Source organism: Zonotrichia leucophrys, chromosome 13, assembly GCF_028769735.1.
Source record: "Zonotrichia leucophrys gambelii isolate GWCS_2022_RI chromosome 13, RI_Zleu_2.0, whole genome shotgun sequence".
NCBI classification, from domain to species: Eukaryota; Metazoa; Chordata; class Aves; order Passeriformes; family Passerellidae; genus Zonotrichia; species Zonotrichia leucophrys.
This window is the reverse complement of record NC_088183.1, coordinates 3,426,449-3,443,358: the sequence shown is the minus strand read 5'-3', so window position 1 is coordinate 3,443,358 and position 16,910 is coordinate 3,426,449. Positions and strand designations below refer to the sequence as shown.

Here is a 16,910-nt window from a genome sequence, read left to right as displayed (position 1 = left end):
GTGGGAGTGCTGGGCACGGGGTGCTTGGGCTGCCTGCACTGTGCCCTGCCAGCACAGGGGCTTTGCCCCACACCTGTCAAAGAACCAGTACCCACTTCAGACCCATTTGTACCATAAAGTAGGGACTCTGTTTTAGGCTGGGAATGGGACTGGCTGGTCCAGGGCAGGGTGAGTGCTACAAAGGATGGCTGGGAACAGCAAATGGCCACTTGCAGCCCGCTAGCTGCCCATGCCCAGAACAACCTCACACTGCTCACAGCTGTGCCCACCCTGCCTGCCCCAGCCTGCTGTGGGGACAGGGATGGGGACTGCCTTTGTGCCAGTCTGTAATGAGATTTCTGCTTGGCTGCCTGGATAGAAAATCCCAGCCAGAGGATGCGAAAAGCCTCTCCAAGCCCCAGCAGCCTCCTGCCCCTGCTCAGAGCATACAGAGGTGCCCCTGCCCCAGCACCCACAGTGCTCCCAGGGGGGCATCAGCACCAGCTCCATCCTGAGCACCCACTGCAATGCTTGGAGTGGGTCATCCTGGGTGCCAGGATCTGCATCCCAGTGCTGGCAGATGTCGATTCTCTGTGGTGAAGTCCTGGCACCCTGGTACTGTGTCTGCAGAGCTTGTGTTTGCAGAGTGGCACCATGCTGTGCTTCTGGCCACTTCATTTTCCCCCACAGCAGCAGCAAATCCATCTCCTCAAAAAGCTGGGAGTGACTCTTTGGGTGCTCAGGGCTACAAGGAACAGGCTGTGCCCAATGGGCTTTGTGCACATCCTAAAGGAGCCCTTCCCACCCCCAGCACTGTGCGTCGTTAATCTACTCTTGCAAATGGCTAATTTTGAAAATCCTCTTATCAGAATTAGGTCCTCAACATCCATATTTATTTACTTTTCATTTTCATAATCTTTCTGCTCCTTGTGTGGCTGGGGTTGTTCTTACTGGCTCCATTTCTGAGCATCCCTGTGCAGGATGACACCTGGGATGTCCCACACCGTGCCACGTTATGCCAAGCCAAGCTGTCCCATGCCAGGCTGTGCTGTGCCAAGCTGTCCCATGCCATGCTGTGCTGTGCCATGCTGTCACCTGTCTGTAACACAGCACACGTGTTTGTCACACCTTTGGCTCTGCCAGTGGCACCATCAGCACCAGTGCCCACGCTGCTGGAGCACCCTCTTGTCCCATGCCCTGCAGAGCCCTGCCCGGTGCCAGGGCTGCCACATGCTGCCCTGGGGCCCTGCATTATGCATTGTTTACCCGTCAGCACCTTCCCTGTTTGTAACTCAATTAAGCAGGCGCGGTTTTGCTAATACAATGGTGTTTAATATTCGCCTTCCTTAAATACCACAAATGGAGAGGGAGGCAGCGCACGGGCGATCCATTATACATGAGCTCAAATATCTACTTAAATATTTGATGGGAGTTTAGAAAATCTCGGGGCTGGCCTTGCCCGTGGCTGCCAGGGCTGGGCAGGAGGTCGAGCAGGGCACAGGGCCCTTGCCAGGCTCCGGGGGGGTGGGAGCTGCCTCACCCCAGCTGGCCCAGGCAAAAGGGGCACCTGGGGCCTGTGGTGAGAGGTGAGCAGTGCCAGGGAGCTGGCATCCCCAGGGAGCTGGCAGCTGCAGCCCACAGAGCCTGGGCGTACCACTGCTCACCAGGTGATGCCCTCCCCCCGCCTCCACCTTAATCCAGTCGTTTTCAGAAGAAAGCCCTGACACAATGGCTGCAGCACGTGGCTGAGCCATGACCGCGGAACACTGGAGAGGAGAATTAATTTTTAATTCCACCTTAATTACTCTGAGTAATAATCCATTTACAGCACCCAGTGGGACCGGTGTTTCTGGCATCCCCCTGGGGCTTGCAGGACACCCAGATGCTGAGCATGTGGGGTTGGAGGCACTGGGCCAGCCAGGCTCTGCAATCTCCTTCTCAAAGACTCTGATTCCCGTGGCTCCCCATGTGCTGCAGCCCCTCACAGCACCCTGGCAGGTGGGCAGGGGTCCCAGATGCCCCCACGGGCATGAGCCAGGCAGACACTGACCCTTGGCAGCAGGACTCAGGGCTCTGGCAGCTGCAGAGCAGGATCTGGCTCATCCATCCCTTCAGTTTCTCCTCAGCAAGAGGGAAAGCAAGTGGAATTAAAAGTGATCTCCTCAATCTGTATTAATTAGAGTTTATTCATTCGTCAGTGCACCCTGCCACTTCTCCACTGATGACCCAGCCACGCTGGCCCGCAGCACAGGAGGGACAATGCAGGGTGACACCACACAGCCTTGGCATGGCACCGAGGGAGCTGAGAGAAGCTGAGGCTGGGCTGGGCACCACCAGCACCCCCAGCTGGGCACGGGGGCCGGGAGGATGCAGTGGGTGCCCAGGGGGTGGGAGTGTTGTTGCTGGCACTGCCGGCGCCGTGCCAGGAGCAGGAGCTGGAAGCCATCCCGGCAGAGAGGTGCAAGGAGCAGATGGGGCTGGGCTGGCACCGCACGTGGGACCCCCAGCCCCCTCCCCACCGCGCTGCCCAGGGCAGCACCGTGCTGGGTGTCCACCTCAGATGGTGCCATCTGCACTGGGCACCCCACCTCGCCCTGTCCTGCTGCTTGCCTGGGGCTTTGGCACCGGGGGAGCCCGAGCTGGGGGTCCCGGCGCTGCGGGGAGCTCGGCCCCGTTCCCATGGCAGCCCCCCGAGCTCATGTGCAGAGCGGTGACTTCAGCAGGAGCAGATGGAGCCGCAAGGAGTAAAAACATCCTGTTTCCATGCAAATGCCATCAGTAATAACGAGCCAGCCTGAAGGAGGGCTGTTATTGCTGCACCACAGCTCGGCTCACAGGGGCTGGGGGGCTCCTCTGCCACTGGCCCCCACCACTGTCCAGGCAGATGTCCTGGGGCTCGTGGATCTGCCTGGGGCAGCATGGTGGGATGAAAATGGGCACCCACGGGTGTCACCCCACAATCTCTGCCCTACCTGTGTGCATGGCTGGTCCAGGACTGCGTTGGCACAAGAGGTCCCAGGAGGTGTGAGGTGATGGGAGAGGCTCTGGCCTCGTCCCAGAGCGGTGCTGGCAGTGGGCTCGACTCTGCCTGGCACTGCCAGCATTGCGCTGGGGTGGAGGGAGGCCACAACACAGCCGGTGCCACCCGGGAGAGCTGCGCTGGCTTCACACACGCTTCAGCTCTTGGAGGCATCAGAGCAGTTGTTAATTGTTCCTGATGCTGCTAATGAAATTATTGCTGCACGACGCTGGGAGCCACTGCCTGGCCCCTGCTGCCGGGGACAGGGCTGCTCTGCACAGCTGCCACAGGCTTTGGCTGCACAGGGGTTGGGGAGCACCCCGGGCACCCCAGTACGGCCTCAGCCCCCTCTGACCTTTGCCCCTTGCCCACATTGCCGCTGCCCGCTGGTGACAGCAACGCTGCTCGTGGGCACCTTGGCAGGGTGCACGGAGGGGACAGAGAGGGAAGGGGCCACATCCTGCGGCTGCATCCCCTGGGAGAGGCCAGTGTGGCTGAGCATGGGGTACCTTGAGGCCAGCAGAAAAGGGGGGTCCCACAGGTGACCCACACTGCCGCAAAGATTGTGGTCCCTCCTCTGTGACATTTCCCGGGGGATGCCAGGCTGGGCTGGAGAGCATCCCTGGGCATCACCCGGTGGTGCAGCAGGGCTGGGGGTAGGGTGGGGTGTGGAGGGGAGATGAAGCCGTAGCAGGTGTGAGCTGTCCCGGGGGTGTCCCGGGGGGTGCAGAGCCCGCGGGCGGCCCGGAGAGGGGAGTGCCGCCGTGCCGGGGATGCGCCGTGCCCGGGGGGATGCAAGCCGGGGGCGCCGCGCTGCTCCGCGCTCGGGGACGGCGCGGACCCCCCGTGCGGGCTCGGGTGTGTGCAGAGGCGGGGGTGCGGAGCCAGCGGGGGGAGCGGTGCCGGCGTTGCGGGCGGGGGGCGGCGGCGGGGGCGCGCCCAGCTGTTGCGCCGTCCCTTCCGCGGGCGGGTCCGCGCTCCCGCCCCGCATTGGCGGCGCCCGGGCGGAGCGGAGCGGCGCGGCGGCGGGCGGCAGCCGCGGCGGGGCCGGTGGCGGTGGCGGGGGCGCCATGGCCCGCTGAGGGCGGCCCGCCCTGCTCCCTCGGCCCGCAGCGCTCCGCGGGGCGCGCCATGGGTGCGCGGCCGCCCCGCCGCCGGGCCCCCCCCGCCGCCGCCGCCGCCGCTGCCGCCGCCGCGCCGGGGCCGCTCGGTGCCCTGCTCGCCGCTGCCCTGCTCGCCGCCGCCGGTGAGTCACCGCCGCCGCCTCCCGCGGGCACCGCGCTCTGGGCGGGAGGGGGGAGCGGCGGCGCGGCGGGGACCCGGCACCGGGACTGGGCGCCGGGCAAGGTCACCCGGGGAGCGGCGGCGGGTGCGCGTCCTGCGGGACACCGGAGCCCTCCCGGGGACGGGGACCGCTCGTTCTCTGTGCGGGATGCCCGCTGGCTGCGGGAGGTTCGAGTGCTGGTGGGGCGCCCTCCCGGAACGGGGATGTGTCCCCCGCCCCACGGCGGCACTGCCGCCCCCCGCCCCTCGCCCGAGCGTGTCCCGCCGGCGCTGCCCCGCACGCTGCCCGCACCGGGGCGTTCTGGCGTTCCCCGCTCCCCCGGGGCCCTGGCAGCGCCGGGCAGCGGTGCCCGCAGCGCACCTGCCCCACGCGTGCTGTCCCTGCCCCTGCACAGCATCCCCGCCGCTGGCACGGCGTTCCTGCCGCTGCCATCACTCGGCCGGGACACGGGGACCGCGGTGACGGGACAGCCCGGAGGGTGCCGTCACCCCGCGGGGGTGCGCGTGGGTGGTCGTGACGCGGGGAGCATGCGGGACTGTATCGGGGCTGCTGCAGACGCGGACGGTCCGGAGCACGGACCGATGCCCCCCAGGGCAGGACCCGGCGGGAGCGGGAGCGGCCGCCTGGATCCTCGGGGCTCGGTCGCTCCGGCGGCCGGTGCGTGGGGTCGGCGGGCGGGAGCACGGTGGGTGCCCGGGGCTCGCAGGTGTCACGGCAGACGGGAAGTGGCGGCTGCAGACAAAGGACCGGGCTGGGGGCGGGGAGCTGCGCGGGGCTGGACGTGAGCTCTGCGGGGTCCCGTGGGGGGGACGGGACCCCCCTCTGCGCCCGAGGGTCCCCTGACCCCCCACCCGCCAGCAGAGATGTCCCCTGGTGTGGTTTCAGTGCGCTGATGGGCGCTGCAGACGCCCAGAGGGGCTGCAGCCCCCGTGCTCCCACAGTCTGGGCATCCCCAGGGACCCTGCGTTCCCAGCATGGCCCCGTCTGCAGGGGGACGCTGCAGAGACGGCAGCAGAGACGGTGGGTGGGCACCTCTAGGCGGCAGGGGACTCTCTACGGAGGGTGCTGTGGGTACCCAACCCCAGCTGGGCACGGACACGGCTGTCCCCGCAGCACCCGCGGGAACTGTGAGGATGGATGGAGATGGGGGACAGAAGGGCAGGGAGTGCACCAGAGCACCTCATGCCAGCCCTGTGAGGAGGTGTGAGCAGCCCGGAGGTGCCAGCCTGGCTCGGGCAGTGTGGTGTGGTGCTGGTCCCCATCTCTCGCCTGGCAGGCAGCTCACAGCCAGCCACAGTGTGACTGAGCCCAGTCACCTGCACAGCCACTGCCTGGCACAAACGGGGCAGGCTGGGCCTCTGCTCTAGCCTGGCAAGGCATGGCACAGCATGGCATGGCGTGGCGTGGCACAGCTCCCCTCACCAGGCTGGTCAAGCCACAGGCTGGGGACAGCGAACCCAGGTGTCCGGGCAAAGGGCCCCTGCCTGCTGGTGGAGCAGCGTCCCTGGCTCTGGGGCTGCTCATCCCCTGGAGCCCGCAGGGGAAGGGTGAGAACAGCAGCGAGGACTGGGGGTCACCCATGGGAGGCAGGGAGGGGTGAGCTCCCAAGGTGGGGTCTGCCCTGCTCGGCTGCTGCACCGGCAGGGGGGCAAGGGCAGGGGAGCAGGGTCCTTCCCAAGAGCTGCCCACTGTTATCGCGGACCCTTCTCCTTGGCATCACTGCAGCCAGTGCCAGGCCCTAGCCCATCTCCTGCCCCAGCCCCACAGCGGCTCCTGCTCCAGCTCCTCTGGCCGGGCCACAGACTCTGCTCTTAACAGCACACGAGTCACGTTGTGCTGCTGACTTCCCCAGGCTGCCAGGGACCCTCAGGATCCAGCAGACAGCCCCCAACCCCTGCACTCCACAGCTCGATGCCCCACAACCTGGCACCCCAGGTCGTTGCATCATACAGCACCTACAGCCTGTGCCTGGCTGGGCACGGGTGGCTCCGTGGGGCGGGCAGGGCTGGAGTGGGGCAGGGCTGGAGTGCACTGGGCACCGGGAATCTGCCGGGCACCGGGAATCTGCCGTGCCGTGCCGGCTGTCAGCACGAGCACGCGGCAGACGCAGCCTGCCCAGGGCTGTTTGTTCTGGCTCGGTGCCACGCGGGGCTGGCACTACATCAAAGCGTGCGGAGCCTGGCAGGTGCTTGCGGGAGGGAGCCGGGATGCTGACGGTGCCACCAGGGGCTGGGCACCCCCGGAGTCACTGCAGGCTCCTCATAGCCTGGCCCACCGGGTGGCCAGCAGCACACCAGACCACCCTGTTAGTGATGCTGGTGCCCAAGGTATGTTGGCATGGGGATTGAGGGCTGTGCATGTCCCACTGTCCCCCCTTCCCTGTGCCCAGGAGTGCACCCTCCGTGCCAGCACTGCTCTGTCTGTCAGCACAATCGCTGGTGCATGGATTGCATGTCTGCCCGTGGGAAGGCTGAGGTGGGCTGGCTCCAGACTGGGCACACTGGGACCCTGTCCTCACCCAGTCAGTCCCAGCTGCCCAGGACCCCTTGGCTCTGCCATCTGCCTGCTCTTTGGGTGCTGCTCCCAGGGCAGTGTCAGGCAGGTTGCTCCCCATGGGCGCCCAGACCCTGCTCTGCCAGGGCTCCTGCAGGATGGGGTTCTCAGGTCCCAGGTCCCTCAAACTGCCCTTGCTGCCATAGGGTTGTGAGGTGCCAGGGCTGCCACCACCACTGGGTGACACCCGTGGGTGAGAGGGGAGAGTCTGTGGGGCTGGACACTGGCACTGGGACTGTTGTCCCCTGCCCGTTCTGGTGGGATTGCAGGATTGAGGGTGACCTTGACACTCCTCCCGGTGGGACCAGGGCTTGGCAGAGCTTTTGCTTCCCATTGTCAGTTAAAGGAGAGCCAGGAAACCCACTCGGCTTCCCGGGATCGAGACCCCAGAGACAGTTCCTGCATGTTGCAATGGGCCAGCCTTGTGTCCTCAGCTGGGCTGGGGGACCCCCTCATCCTCCACTGAGCACGGGACCCCTTCCCCATGCCGTGCTGCTGAGAGGGGCTGGCAGGTCTGCTGTGCTGCTGGCACAGCACAGAGGGTCTGGGCTCTGTGGGGCCCTTCAGCTTCCCAGAGCTGGTGGGAACGTGTCCCCTCTCGGGCTCTGTGTGTGCCTGGGGCAGAACACCCAACACTGGGTCCCGGAGCTGGTTTAGCCCTCAAGCAGGCAGAGGTGGTCGCTGGGGAGGGGCTGCCAGGTCCGGCTGTCTTTGGTGGCACTGGCACCATTGTCCTCAGCCCCTGGGCATGGTGCAGCGGGGTCATGTGCGGGCACAGCCAGGGCGGGCAGCCCCGGGCGGGCGCTGGGAGCCCTGCCCGCCCTGGCACATGCTAATTGCATGTAATGGGGAGAGCAGTATCAGCTCAAATCCCTAATTAGGCAGCTCCATTGTCATGCAAACCCGCCTAATTCATTCACAACTAGCACTCGCTTCATCAGCGCCCAGACGCTGCCAGGAGCTCACCGGGAGACGGGCACCCCCATCCAGCCTTCCCCCGGCCCCGGGGCTGGCACACGGGGGCCACACGCCCGAGGGGCCCGGACAGCGGCCAGCTCGTGGGGACATGGTCCAGGGTGGAGGGGGCACGCCCGGGACACGGTGCCCATTGGAGCATGGAGGTAGCGTTGGCATCGTGTGCCCATCGTGCCCAGTGCTCAGCACGCGCCAGGCTGGCCAGGAGCCAGGTCCTGCTGCCCAGCACTGGCATCCGACCCTGCTGGCGCTCTGCCCAGCCCGGGCTGGCACCGGCACCCGCCTGGCGTTGCTGTGGGGCTGTGAGGGGTGGGTGTGAGGGAGGTGTTTGCCGATGTCCTGATGCCCCGGGTGAGGCTCAGAGCAGCTGGGCACTGCTGGGCAGTGCTGTGGCCCTCGCCTGGGGGGTCTCCCAGAGACAGCAGCAGCTGATCACGCTCAGAGCCAGCCTCTCCCAGCAGGACGGTTCCCAGCTCAAAGCCTCAGACGAGCTTTTTGATTGTGGTGAGTTGTGCCAGTTCCCTTCTCTGCACCCTGCAGAGAGCAAAGTGCCAGCGACGGGGACTCCTGCGTGCAGGGCTGGCACCCCCAGGCTCCCCTGGGAACAGCTGGGCACCCTCTGCCCTCCCCCTGATGCCCACCCTTCCCTCGTTAAGGCCGGAGCAATCAACAGCAATTATGGCTTTAATTACCTGATGCTGGGGCGAAGGCTGAGCGCCAGCAAAGTGCAAGGAAATCTTTCATGTTAATGGTGTGCCAGGCCTGGCACGACTCGATGGATGGGGCACCAGCTGGGAGTGAATCTGCGGCTGCAAAGCCCAGGGGGATTCGGGAGGTCCGCGGAGGGGCACAGGGCTGCAGGCAGGGGCTGGCATTGAGGCCCCAGAGTGGCAGCAGCAGGCAGGGGAGCACGCAGGGCGTGGGGGCACAGGGACGATGGGGTGGGATGCTCCATCGGGGGTGGCTGATGTGGGCAGCAGTGCTCAGGCAGAGCCGTGCCACTGTCCCACTGCAGGCAGCCGCCTGCTCCATTGCAGGGGCAGCTGTGGCTCCCTGGCAGGGGCAGCTGTGCCCGTGGGCACCCAGCGGCCGTGCCGGTGCCGGGGCTGGCGCTGCCGCAGCCTCTCCTCACCAAGAGCACGCTGACCTTCTCAGTGTCTCCCCGCGGCAGGCACGGAGGCACCCACCAGGCTGCTCCCGGCACTGCTGGGGGCTTTGGCACCGTCACCCAGGCAGGGTCAGCCCCTGGAGGAGCAGAGGGACCATACTGGGGCACCCATGGGAGCCTGGTGTGTCTCATCAGTGCCCCCCCACCCCCAAAATGGGCAGTGTGGTGTCCTACGGTCTCTCCTTGACCAGTAACACCAGTACACCTGGTGTTACTGCTGCTGGGGGGAGGCTGTGTGACCACCTGGGGTGGCAGAGAGCAGGGGGAGCTTTGTACATGGGGGGCAGGAGCAGCTGGGAGTCCCGCAGTGCTGTGACAAAGCAGGGGTGGGTGCCAGAGCTCACAGCGGGGTGTCCCCATCCCCTCTGCACCCTGAGCTGGCTGTCGCAGACTTGTTCCCCAGCCCACCACCCTTCCCCTCCATCAGGCACCGCTCGTTAGCCCACGTGTTGGGGGGATAATTGATATGAAAGCCCTGCTTAATGCACCGACTTTGCAGGCTGAGATTTATCGGCGCTGGAGCAAACCGTGCTCCCAGTCTCTGCTTTGGCTGCGGGGAGAGCGGCCGAGGCTGTGCCCGGCCACGGTGAGGGAGGGGCGGGGGGCGGGTGGAACCCAGGGCCCCCCTCCCCACCCCGCCCGCTCGTTCCCCGCCGTCCCCGCCGAAGTTCCCCGGTTCCCTTTGCCAAGGTGACATAAGCATCTCGCCTGTTTCCATGGCAACGCAGCGGCAGGTGAGCGCGAGGCGGATGCGGGAGCCGGCACGCGCCACGTGGGGGCCGCTGCCCACGGGGCGCCCACGCTGAGCCCGCACCCACCCAGGGCTGGGGGGGACCCACAGGGCACGGAGGGGCTGCAGAGAGCGGGCCAGCCGTGGGGTGCAGGGAGCCCGTGCTGGGGGAGCGTCTGTGCCGTGGGAGATGCCCACGCTGTGGGGAATGGCTGTGGTGTGGAGGGGCCCACAGCGCATGGAGGGGGCTGGAGGGCGTGGGGATGTGAGGTGCCCACAGAGTGTGTGACATGCATCCACCGTGCATGAGATCCCCGAGGTGTTTGGATAACTGTGATGCGTGGGTGGCCATGGTCCACGGGATGGTCACAGGGTGCGTGGGGGGCTCGTAGTGCCCACGGTGTGTAGGGTACGCATCATGAGGGTGTGTCTGTGGTGCATGGGGCACCCAGATCATAGCTCCCCTGCTCCCTCACAGGGCTCCCGGCTGTGCCACATTGCTCCATCCATGCCCACAGCACAGCACAGAGCCTGGCACAGTGCTCAGCTGCCAAACATCCAGGCTGGGCAGCATCCTGCCTCTGCTGCTCACTGCACATCCCCAGCTCTGTTTGCTGCCCATGCTCCCCCCGCCCTGCCCACAATGCGCCCAGCACCCCGCTTGGGTGGGCAGCTGCAGGGGCTCCATCCCCATCCTGCCTCCTCCTCGCCTTGCCGCTGGTCCCAGGCTCCCTGCGCCCCTGCACTCAGCCGTGATGGATAGACACGCAGCTCGGCAATCGCTGTACTCATTTCACGTGTGATTAAAAAGCCGGTCCCGCAGCACAGTTCACCCGGCGCGTCTGCCGGGCGGGAGGCAGCCGCGACGCTGTGCAGCAGCAAACATGGCATTTCATAAATAAATTGGGTTTATTTACCCGGAGCCCACATGCCAGCACGGGCAGCGCAGTGTGGGCACCCGGGGTGCCCGAGCAGCAGGCACAGCGGCGGGTGATGCGGCAGGGACAGCACCGGGCTCCGCAGCACCGGGCTCCGCAGCGCCTGTCCGTGCCGTGACCCCCGGGCCGGCCCCAGGCTGCGGCTGGGGGGGTCGTTAAAGCGGTGAAATATGAAATGCCTGTATATCCCCGACAGGAGTTTTAATTAAATTAATTGCCAGTGACATTGTAAAAGTGCTGATGGGGTAATAACCGGCGCGTTATGGTCGCCGTTTATCTTCCCCGCGTAAATTAGCTGCCGCACCTTGCCCGTCCCGGCGGGCATCGCGGCGGCCTCGTCGGCACCCGCTGTCCGGCTCCGAGGGGCCTGAGCCGGCCGGGGGCAGCGGCAGGGCCTGGAGCCGCCCTGGGGGCTCAGGCAGGGCCCAAGGGGCCCCTGTGTCCCTCCCGTTCCCGTCACACAGGAGGCTGTGCCGGGCGGGAGCCAGCCGGGGTGGGCACAGGCAGTGGGGTCCCACGGGCACATGGGGAGTGGCTGGTGGTTGCCAAACGAAGGTACTTAATTACTGCGCATTCCATCCCATTTAATTGCTTATTAAATCCTAACCAGCCAATTAGCAGCAGCAATTACAGCTTCATTCAGTGACACAATCGCTATTTTATCGTTTGTTAATCAAATGCTTATTTAGGGCCCTGGTTTATTAACTCTTTCCACAGCAGGCACCGGCGGGGTGGGGGGAGAAGAGACACCTGGCCTTATCTGGGTTGAGGGATGTGGATATCGTAGGACTGTGCCATGTGTTGTGTCCCCAGCACTGCTGTCCCCATGGGGGCATGTGTGTCCAGCACTGAGCCATCCTCACCACCCAGGGGACAGCCAGCCCCCATGTGCCATATGGGTGTGAGTGGCACAGGACAGGACGCACTGCTGTGCCACCCTGCTCTGTCACCATTACTTGTCCAGCATCCCTGTGCCACTCTGGGGTGCAGCAGGACAGGATGTGGCCCCTGGTCAGTGCCTCACAGCGTGCTGGAGAAGGGGGTGGCAGGCGCCCCGGAGGCGTGAGCGATGGCCCTTGTTGGTCACACTACATTTCCTTTTCATTAGTGCTAAGTGTGGACATGAGGGATCGGCAAGGGTTCAGCGGGCACAGCCACTGCGTGGCTGCTTTCCCTGATGGATGGCAGGGTGGGACAGGGCTGCCGCACTGCTGGTGGAAGGGACACTGGGGAGGCACAGGGCCACTGGCACGTGGCTGTGCTGGTGTGGGTGATGTCCCAGCCAGGGCACGTGGAGGTGGCCGAGCCCCATCTCCCCACAGGTGCTCAGCAAAGCGCGACCGTGGCCAACCCGGCGTCTGGCGCATCCTCGGACCTGCTGCCACACTTCCAGCTGGAGCCGGAGGATGTCTACATTGTGAAGAACAAGGCAGTGAGCCTGGCCTGCCGTGCCACCCCTGCCACGCAGATCTACTTCAAGTGCAATGGCGAGTGGGTGCACCAAGGTGACCACGTCACGCAGCACAGCACCGACCGCAGCACTGGTGAGCGCCAGCGGGAGCGGCGGTGCCAGCCCCACTCCTGGGGAGCCACATGTGCCACTCTTGGAAGGGCTTGCCTGGGGCTGGGACATCGGGGACAGCTCCCAGCATGCCAGTGTGACGTGCCACTGTCCGGTCCCAGGGCTGCCAGTGATGGAAGTGCGCATCGAGGTCACCCGTCAGCAAGTGGAGAAGATCTTTGGGCTGGAGGAGTACTGGTGCCAGTGCGTGGCCTGGAGCTCCTCCGGCACCACCAAGAGCCAGAAGGCCTTCGTGCGCATCGCCTGTGAGTGTCTGTGGGTGTCTGGACAGCTTGGGGCACCGGCCCCAGCCCCCCATCTCACCCCTGTGCCTCCCCAGATCTGCGCAAGAACTTTGAGCAGGAGCCAACAGCCAGGGAGGTCTCCATTGAGCAGGGCATCGTGCTGCCATGCCGCCCTCCCGAGGGCATCCCCCCGGCCGAGGTGGGTGCCTGCAGCTGGGCAGGACAGGCTGTGGCTGGGGTTACCCCTCACCCAGGGCGATGATGTGTGTGATCCCAGACAGGCACCCAGTGACACCCCTGTGCCCTACAGGTGGAGTGGCTCCGCAACGAGGAGCTGGTGGACCCAGAACTGGATGCCAACGTCTACGTGACCCCAGAGCACAGCCTGGTGCTGCGTCAGGCCCGCCTGGCCGACACCGCCAACTACACCTGCGTGGCCAAAAACATCGTGGCCCGTCGCCGCAGCGCCTCCGCTGCCATCACTGTCTACGGTATGGCCCCTGCACGCCAGTCCCCACCATGCTGCCCTGGTGTCACTCTCCCTGTCCTGTCCCTCCCTGCGTCCCCTTAGCGGCAGGGCGCTGACGGGTCCCTCTCCACCCAGTGAACGGCGGCTGGTCGACGTGGACGCAGTGGTCAGGCTGCAGCACCAGCTGTGGACGGGGCTGGCAGAAGCGGAGCCGGACGTGCACCAACCCCACACCCCTCAATGGGGGTGCTTTCTGTGAGGGCCAAAACGTGCAGAAAACCGCTTGCACCACCCTCTGCCCAGGTACCTGCCCTGCTCGGGGCACCGCCACCGCCCCGCCGTGCCGATGCTGCACTCCCCACTGCGCCCATTGCAGTCCCCGTCCCCACCAGGTGTCTTGTCCTCCAATTCCCCTGTGTGTCCGTCTCTGCCAGCCCCGGGGCAGGGAAGGGGGGTGGCAGCAGGTGCTGACCCCAGGCTGTGCCTGCAGTGGACGGTGCCTGGTCGGAGTGGAGCAAATGGTCGGAGTGCGGGGCCGAATGCACCCACTGGCGCAGCCGCGAGTGCTCAGAGCCAGCGCCGCGTAACGGAGGCCGGGATTGCCACGGCCCCGAGCTGGACACCCGTAACTGCACCTCTGAGCTCTGCACCCACGGTGAGCACGGCGGGGATGGCAGGGTTGTCTCCTGGCAGAGGGGACCGGGGACTGACCATGTGTGCTGATGCCCTGCCCCACACAGCTGCCCCCGGCGCAGAGGACGTAGCGCTGTACGTGGGGCTGGTGGCCGTGGCCGTGTGCCTGGTGCTGCTGCTGCTGGTGGGGGTGCTGGTGTACTGCCGCAAGAAGGGGGGCCTGGATGCTGATGTGGCTGATTCCTCCATCCTCACCGCCGGCTTCCAGCCCGTCAGCATCAAACCCAGCAAGGCTGGTGAGTGAGTGCTGCAGGGACAGTGCACCCACACTGGGACATGGTGTCCTTTGCACCTGCAGGTGGCCATACCTGCCAGGGGGTCTCTGGGCAGGGGCTGTCTGCTTCAGGGTGCCTACAGGTGGGGGTCTGTGCCCTGTGGAGTCCCTGGTCTTGAGCTGATTCTTTCCCTTATGGGATCCCTGACCTAAGGACAGGAACTCTGCATCTTAGAGTCCCTGACTGTGGGATCAGTGCTCTATGCCACATAGGGTCAGATCCCCAGGGGTGGTGACTGTGCCCTACAGGGTCCTCACTATGGGGCAGAGACTGTGTGCCCCATGCCCTCTCAATCGGATTGTGCCCATGTACCATTGCTGGGAACCCCCTGTTTCCTCCTTGCCCTGACACCACAGTCGCTTGCTCTGTGCTGCAGACAACCCCAGCCTGCTCACCATCCAGCCAGACCTCAGCACCACCACCATGACCTACCAGGGCTCGCTCTGCCCACGCCAGGACGGCCCTGCCAAGCTGCAGCTGCCCAACGGGCACCTGCTGAGCCCGCTGGGTGCTGGACGGCACACGCTGCACCACAGCTCGCCCGCCGCCGAGGGTGCCGACTTCGTGGCGCGGCTCTCCACGCAGAGCTACTTCCGCTCCCTGCCCCGCGGCACCAACAACATGGCCTATGGCACCTTCAACTTCCTGGGGGGAAGGCTCATGATCCCCAACACAGGTACAGCGGGGTGGGGGTTCCAGAGCACTGCCCAGGCCAGGCAGGCTCCTCATGGGGCTCACCCCCTGCCTGCACCCCCACTCCCACCCAGGGATCAGCCTGCTCATCCCACCCGATGCCATCCCACGGGGGAAGATCTATGAGGTCTACCTGACTCTGCACAAGCAGGAGGAGGTGAGGTAGGTGCTGGGGCTGCTGGGGCACGGGGCTGTTGGATGGGGTTCTGTCCTCACTCAGCTGCCCCCATCGCTGCCCCAGGCTGCCCCTGGCTGGCTGCCAGACGCTGCTGAGCCCCATTGTCAGCTGTGGCCCCCCCGGGGTCCTCCTCACCCGCCCCGCCATCCTGGCCATGGGGCACTGCGTGGAAGCCAGTGCTGAGAACTGGAGCATCCGGCTGAAGAAGCAGTCGTGCGAGGGCACGTGGGAGGTGAGCAGGGGCGAGGGGTTTCAGGGATGGAGGAGGGACAGCCAGGGCTGAGGTGCATCTGTGCCCGGTAGGACGTGCTGCAGCTGGGCGCTGAGCCGTGCACAGAGCTGTACTACTGCCAGCTGGAAGCGCAGGCTTGCTACGTGTTCACGGAGCAGCTGGGGCGCTTTGCCCTGGTCGGGGAGTCCCTCAGCATGGCAGCCTCCAAGCGCCTCAAGCTGGTCCTGTTCGCGCCGGCCGCCTGCCCCTCGCTCGAGTACAACATCCGTGTCTACTGCCTCAGTGACACCCAGGACGTCCTCAAGGTACCGGGGTCCCCAACCTGCCCATCCCGGCTTGGAGCGAGAGCTGCGCTCCTGGTGTGCGGCATCTCCTGCCTGACCGCTGCTTGTGCTGGCAGGAGGTGATCCAGCTGGAGAAGCAGCTGGGAGGGCAGCTGATCGGAGCCCCCCGGGTGCTGCACTTCAAGGACAGCTACCACAACCTGCGCCTCTCCATCCACGATATGCCCAGCTCCCTCTGGAAGAGCAAGCTGCTCGCCAGCTACCAGGTGAGGAGTCTGGCCGGTGTGTGGGGATCTGGATAGAGGTGTAGGGAGGTGTCCCTGCAACTCTGACACCCCCCAGCTCTGTCACCCCACTGCAGGAGATCCCCTTCTACCACATCTGGAGCGGGCTGCAGCCCTTCCTGCACTGCACCTTCACCCTGGAGCGCCTGAGCACCAGCACCTGTGAGCTGGCCTGCAAGATCTGGGTCTGGCAGGTGGAGGGAGACGGGCAGAGCTTCACCGTCAACTTCAACATCGCCAAGGTGAGGGCAGGACTGGGCCATCCTTGGGGTGGCCATAGCATTGCCTCACATCCCCTTCCCTCCCTGCTCATGCTCTCCCCTAGGACACAAGGTTTTCAGACTGGCTGGTCCCCGACGAGGTGGGCACGCCGGCTCTGGTGGGCCCCAGTGCCTTCAAGATCCCCTTCCTCATCCGCCAAAAGATCATCAGCAGCCTGGACCCGCCGGGCACACGGGGAGCTGACTGGAGGACACTGGCACAAAAGCTCAACCTTGACAGGTAATGCAGACTGAGGACAGTGCTGGGCATGGGTGGTATGCTGGATGGGGGCAGGGGTTCTGGCCTCATCCTGCACCTATGGATGGATGCTGGAATGCTGTGGGATCCCAGGAAAGGGCTGCTGAACAAGGTGAGGCTAGCACGGGGCTGATAATGGGATGTGGAGCCATCCCTGTGCCCTGACATGGTCCTTCTGTCCGCTTCCAGCCATCTCAGCTTCTTCGCCTCGAAGGCCAGCCCTACAGCCATGATCCTCAACTTGTGGGAAGCACGGCACTTCCCCAATGGCAACCTCTCCCAGCTGGCTGCCGCCGTGGCCGAGGTCGGCAAGCAGGACGGTGCCCTCTTCTCGGAGGCTGAGTGCTGAGCATGGTGGGTCCCAGGGGACCACCACCATGGGGCTAAGGGGGGCCCTGGCTGGCCCACCAGGCTCCTACTGCCCCACAGCGCACGAGGAGGGCTACCTGGCCCCCTTGGGAGGGCAGGATGCCCCTGCCCCATGGCAGTCAGGCCCCTCCAGCACTGTGGCATCGGGACTCAGCCCAGCCCTGGGGTCCCAGAGCCCCATGGTGGGGGACTGGGGGGGCACAGGGTGTGCGTCGTGCGTGCGGTGCCGTCGTGGTGTCTGCGTGTGGGGCCAGGCGGCCCCGGGCCCCGTGCCGTGTTGTGTAAAGCCCGTTTTTTTAATTCTGTATTAAGTGCATTCAAGTATTTACACTTGGCCTTATGTACATAGCGGTGCCGCGGGCGGGGGGTCTGCCGGACGTGAATGTAAATAAATTCGATATATATTGCTATGTGGGGCTGTCCCCGGCCATGCGCTGCCCCACACCCCTCATGATCCCCCC

The 16,910-nt window shown here is 65.4% G+C and overlaps 1 protein-coding gene across 3 annotated transcripts; it reads left to right on the top strand.

The window, feature by feature from the left end:
- The first annotated feature begins 4,114 nt into the window (after nucleotides 1–4,114).
- Nucleotides 4,115–16,859, top strand: UNC5A (unc-5 netrin receptor A). Of its 3 annotated transcripts, XM_064725352.1 has the most exons (16): nucleotides 4,115–4,244; nucleotides 11,970–12,191; nucleotides 12,331–12,474; nucleotides 12,549–12,652; nucleotides 12,764–12,944; nucleotides 13,058–13,225; nucleotides 13,413–13,577; nucleotides 13,663–13,851; nucleotides 14,267–14,566; nucleotides 14,658–14,745; nucleotides 14,825–14,993; nucleotides 15,065–15,298; nucleotides 15,394–15,543; nucleotides 15,639–15,803; nucleotides 15,887–16,062; nucleotides 16,270–16,859. In XM_064725352.1, the coding sequence occupies exons 1-16, from the start codon at nucleotides 4,130–4,132 to the stop codon at nucleotides 16,427–16,429; spliced, it is 2,730 nt and encodes a 909-aa protein (XP_064581422.1). In that variant the 5' UTR covers nucleotides 4,115–4,129; the 3' UTR covers nucleotides 16,430–16,859. The 3 variants fall into 3 exon arrangements, with proteins under 3 accessions (XP_064581422.1, XP_064581423.1, XP_064581421.1); XM_064725351.1 differs by lacking the exon at nucleotides 4,115–4,244 and having other exon boundaries at nucleotides 9,626–12,191; XM_064725353.1 differs by lacking the exons at nucleotides 4,115–4,244; nucleotides 13,058–13,225 and having other exon boundaries at nucleotides 9,624–12,191.
- The last annotated feature ends 51 nt before the right edge of the window (nucleotides 16,860–16,910 follow it).

Excerpts from the sequence above, each read along its gene's own strand:
- UNC5A (XM_064725351.1), top strand. The coding sequence starts at position 11,825 with ATGGATGGCAGGGTGGGACAGGGCTGCCGCACTGCTGGTGGAAGGGAC. Across the intron at positions 12,475-12,548 it reads GGCCTTCGTGCGCATCGCCT|ATCTGCGCAAGAACTTTGAG; the intron begins GTGAGTGTCTGT and ends GTGCCTCCCCAG. Across the intron at positions 14,567-14,657 it reads GCTCATGATCCCCAACACAG|GGATCAGCCTGCTCATCCCA; the intron begins GTACAGCGGGGT and ends ACTCCCACCCAG.